Source organism: Suillus subalutaceus (assembly GCF_016647625.1).
Source record: "Suillus subalutaceus strain FC151 chromosome Unknown DFJ58scaffold_189, whole genome shotgun sequence".
In the NCBI taxonomy this organism is placed as follows: domain Eukaryota; kingdom Fungi; phylum Basidiomycota; class Agaricomycetes; order Boletales; family Suillaceae; genus Suillus; species Suillus subalutaceus.
Genome location: NW_024540438.1, coordinates 1 through 5044, shown reverse-complemented (window position 1 = coordinate 5044; position 5044 = coordinate 1). Strand labels below are relative to the sequence as shown.

Here is a 5044-nt window from a genome sequence, read left to right as displayed (position 1 = left end):
TGAGCTATGGTCTTAACAGCCAGCTACCAAAGAAGAATTATTCAACCTTTGTCATGCATACACTCGAAATGTCATTGAGCGGATTTTCAGCATCCTTAAATGACATTTCCGGATCCTCCTTCTAACCCCACTGTCATATACCATATTCCCAGGTACAGATCCAAAGATCTGGATCTCAGATCCAATCCAGATCCAATGGACATATCCGTCGTCCGGTCCAAAGATCCGATCTGATTCTTATTTCATGTCCTGTTCATATAACTCTAACTATTGTTCATCTCCTTTCGGCATTCCTGTACACCAGTATACCGGTTATCCTTTACTTCCGTTATGCTTACTGATCCGCTACACTTACTGATCTGCTTTAGCTTATACTTCATTTCCAGTTATGATTCGTTATCCATCCGACTTACCGATATGCTGTGCACATACTTTGATTATACTTCGTACATAGCCTCGCGCCTTTGCTTATTGATCATTCCGTTAGTTATCTGTAGTATATAAACCCTTGTACATGCGCTGTAGTAGATCAGTTCGGATATCATCTTAGATTGCACTCATTCTGTCTGGACTCTAAGTCCCTCCATTATCCATCCAGACTTGAGTACGATACTCTTGTCTACTCCGAGACTTAGGATTGATTCCTGTAGTCTATATATTCGTCTCTGTCTTCGGACAGTCCTCACCCGTTAGTTTCTAGTTCGGATCCGATCCGGATTAGCCGTTACTCTATATGTTCGATATCCGGAAGCCTTAACGGATCCGTTACGATACTTATCCGTCTCACTAGACGCGATACTCTAGCACTCTGAAATAAGGGGCAAGACTCGGGAAAGGGGCACAGCGCATGAGCTGAGGCTGCAGCCCTTCAGATCCAATACTACTTGAGTACGGTCTTAACACCCACCATATACTATGGGTATACAAGCCCAGATCCTAGCAGCATTATGCAGCCTACATAATTTTATCCACCTTCATGATCCTGCAGAAGGTAGGCTACCTGACACAGACTATTCCCTTGGCAATGAACCTGCTGCAAACTGGAAGCAGGGGCTAGTAGAAGGTCACCCAGCTGTGCATGATGATCTCCATTTGATGTGTGATCACATTGCTTCAGCAATGTGGGCAGATTACCAATATATTTTGCAAGAGAGATGCGCTCTTGGAGACAACAACAACAACCTATCAGACCAAGGTGTCTCAGATGCTGACAAGGATGGACTGGATTAATCTGTACTAGTAGTATGTAGTTAACTTGTACAATGTATTCTGAACAAGACATCCTGATGAGCGGTTCTTGTCAGCAACAGCAACCACAGCCATCTACTCCTGATCCATTCCCGCCAGCAAAGACATGGAGAATCCATTGGCATTGCAAAGAATGTGATATGTGATACATGAGGTAGATACTACATGTTGGTATGAAAAATGTAAGAAGCGGCAATACAAATGGCAAGATAGTTCTACTGCATAGACCCCAGGAGCCTCAAGATAAATGCACAGCGCATCTCAAAGTCATCCTCCAGCCCAACATATACAGCGAGATTGTTCTTGCCTCCAGAGCACAAAAGTATCTGCAAGAGGTTGGCTCTCTGAGAAACAGGCAGATCTCCATCTGCACCATGCAAAATCAACAGGCCACAGGATATTATGGTTGGCGCAACAAGTAGGTCAGATGGAGCCATCATATTCCTCTCGATAACATCAGTGAGGCAATTTATAGTGCCTTGCATGTTCATGACGGTGGCCATTGGTGTGATCTTGGCAGCGACTTTAGCAGTGCTGCTCACCCCCATCTGCAAGCTACCATGCGTTGACACTTGAGCCTTCTTCAAGGCTGGTGGCTGGAACAATGGCGCCAATGTTGACAAAAGGGAGAGAGATGATGACTGGGGACTGTTGGCATAGCTGGCCATGGGGGTGCCACTGGAATTGTAAGATGATGTCTCCATGGAGTTGAGTAAAGTGTTGGTGCATACACATTTGCTGGACTGGGAGCCAGTAGCAGTGGAGGTTGCAAGGAACAGGGCACTAGGTGGCATCATCAGGTTGGCACTCATGTCTGGCACATCACTAGGGCCAGCGGCTCCAGCAGATGTGCTGCCCCCATCTACAGTGGCTCAAAAAGTGTCCCAATGTTTGTGGATTTGCATGTAATTGCTTCATTGTGAGTCAGGGTGTGAGAATCTGACTAAGTTATAGGGAGGTGTCAGAATGCTCTGCCTCTTGGCTTTATCTCCATCCCCTATAGCGTGGGAATCCGATGTTATCGTGTGAAGATATGGATATTTTAATTTGATATCTCATTGGTACACTTTTTTGACTTTGAATTTGACCAATATAATCTCTATAATTGTAGTACTTGGTGTTGCCTCCTCTTGCTCTGATCACTTCTACCACTCTTATAAACACACTATATATCAATTCATAGCATTATCCATGAGTAATATTCCCTCGCTGTGCTGTAACTCTCTCCCATAGCTGAAATAGCCCCTATTCTCATCTTCAGCTCCTCTTTTCTGTCTAACAGGCAGATTTCTACTAAAACTGGCCTGAGGAGGGATACTATTGCTTGATTCATCAAAAAGACCATTCCAGATAAGAAAAATATCAAATTAAACCACTCTTTTAAACTCATACCATATAGCAAAAGATCTTTGGGTATTATATTTTGACTGGGCAGGCTGCTAATACTACTCAAGCCATCAAATTCATTTATTCTATTATCCACACCACTGTCTCCACTCAAATAGTCAGGAATGCTCTCAAGGCAGCTAACCTTGAAGCTATAACTAAAAAGAAAAGCTTCTCCTATCTTCAGCCTATAGAGGGAGGAGACTAGCCCTTGCTTTGAAGCACCAGTATTGGACTTTGAGGACTGGAAGAGGGCTATCTGGTTAGATGAGACAAAAATCAATAGAATGGGGTCAGAAGACCAGGAATATGTATGGAAAAAGGCAGAAGAACTACTAGGACAAAGAGAAGTCAAGAAACACTCAAGTTTGGAGGAGAAAACTTGATTGTATAGATTTGTATGAGTTGGACTAGAGGAGGAATTCTCTGTGAGGTGGAGGGTGTTACGAACTAGGATAGTTCCGACAATAGCTACTCGATAAGAGTATTCGGCTAAGGCCGAGTCAAGACTCTTGCATATACAAGAGTTCGTAAGACAAGGCAAGGAGAGTGTCCTCGACTTGAATCAGTTTCAGACGACTTAAGATTGGAAGTCTTAAGCGAAGGAAGTTCCAGGTAAAACCTAGTAAGATTAAAGTAAAGAACTACATAGTACAAAGCGAGTTTATATAGTGAACGATAACTGCTTTAGGGCCGGTACAATGAAGTCAGAACGAGTCAGAGATAACAAGAATAGATCACCTAGCGACGGCATGATGCGATCGTGATGTAATACAGCTGATGATAAGAGATGAGTCTAGTGATGGCTATGATGGCGATTGTGACATAATACAAGGTAAGAAGAGAAAATGAATAGGGGCGTACGTAGACTGTAACAGAGGGGAGGATAGATGCAGAGAAGTGCATCTCAATTTGGCAGAGTGTCTGCTTAAAAGCATGCAGGAATCAAATATTGATGAAGAAGACACCATCTTATGACAAGATAATGATCTCAAGTATGCTTCAAGTTGGCTACCAAATGGTTTGAAAACTATGATATCACTATTCTATCATGGATAGTACAGTCTTCAGACCTCAACCCTATTGAACATCTCTGGAAATTACTCAGGAGGTGTATCAGAATCCTCAATAGGGGCTATTTCAGCTATGGGAGAGAGTTACAGCACAGCGAGGGAATATTACTCATGGATAATGCTATGAATTGATATATAGTGTGTTTATAAGAGTGGTAGAAAGTGATCAGAGCAAGAGGAGGCAACACCAAGTACTACAATTATAGAGATTATATTGGTCAAATTCAAAGTCAAAAAAGTGTACCAATGAGATATCAAATTAAAATATCCATATCTTCACACGATAACATCGGATTCCCACGCTATAGGGGATGGAGATAAAGCCAAGAGGCAGAGCATTCTGACACCTCCCTATAACTTAGTCAGATTCTCACACCCTGACTCACAATGAAGCAATTACATGCAAATCCACAAACATTGAGACACTTTTTTGAGCCACTGTATGTAATAACATACCCTTGGAGCAATATGTGTGTTCCAAATGCTAGCAGCAGCAGGGCCTTCAATCCCAGCTCCCCACACATTGTCCCAATGAAAGCCGGATACATTGCGGTAGGCCTCAATTTGATTGAAGATTTTTTGAGCTAACAGTCTAGTCAAATCATGATCAATCAAGATAAGATCACATACTGTGGTCCATTTGGTCTTAACCATATTGCCCATCTTTGGTGGGCCTATTGTTTGAATTGTCTCATTGGAATTGATAGCAATAGCTGCACTGTTGAAGGTAGGCCCTGAGAAGTTCCCACTATTGCCAATCACTGCATGATTCTTAATGAAATGTTGAAGGAGGATATCTACCTGAGTCTTGCCATTGTGCCTTTGGCTTGTCGGTGGCCATTTGTGTGATCTCAGGTTGAGCCTAGTGCTGCCGTGGTCCGGTCCTGAACCATGGTTCAAACCGGACTTTTGGTCTGGTTCCCCTGTGGTTCGGTCCACAGTCCAGGTATCAGCCAGAACCAGACCATAGTACGGTTCTCAGTTCTGGCGTTGGGCGAACGGTTCGACTTTGGTTCGGACAGGTCCCGAACCATTCCAAACCCCAAACCAATGGTATGGGGCATTGTGTGCCACTGCTGCGGCAACTGCTGTGACCACTGCTGCACTGCTCCCAAATAGTGAGTGCGCATCAATTACACTTACTGCTAGTCACTGGAACCTCCCAATCCCTGTCCTGCAAACGAACCATGGCCAAGTCGAGCATGTGCCCACTCCTTATTATTATAATCACGCTCACAAAGTCACAATCAGACGGTAGTCATCACAAGTACTTCTGGTCTGCAAGTCAGTTCTCCCATATATCATTTCAACAACTATCTTCCTGTCATGTTAAGACC

General features: G+C 43.5%; 1 protein-coding gene across 1 annotated transcript; it reads right to left on the bottom strand.

The window, feature by feature from the left end:
• Window positions 1-1323: 1323 nt before the first annotated feature.
• Window positions 1324-2060, bottom strand: DFJ58DRAFT_734810 (uncharacterized protein; the record flags this gene model as incomplete). Its single annotated transcript, XM_041386544.1, has 2 exons — window positions 1324-1409; window positions 1502-2060. 2 exons carry the CDS (start codon window positions 2058-2060, stop codon window positions 1324-1326), a joined length of 645 nt encoding a protein of 214 aa, XP_041237169.1.
• Window positions 2061-5044: the final 2984 nt, after the last annotated feature.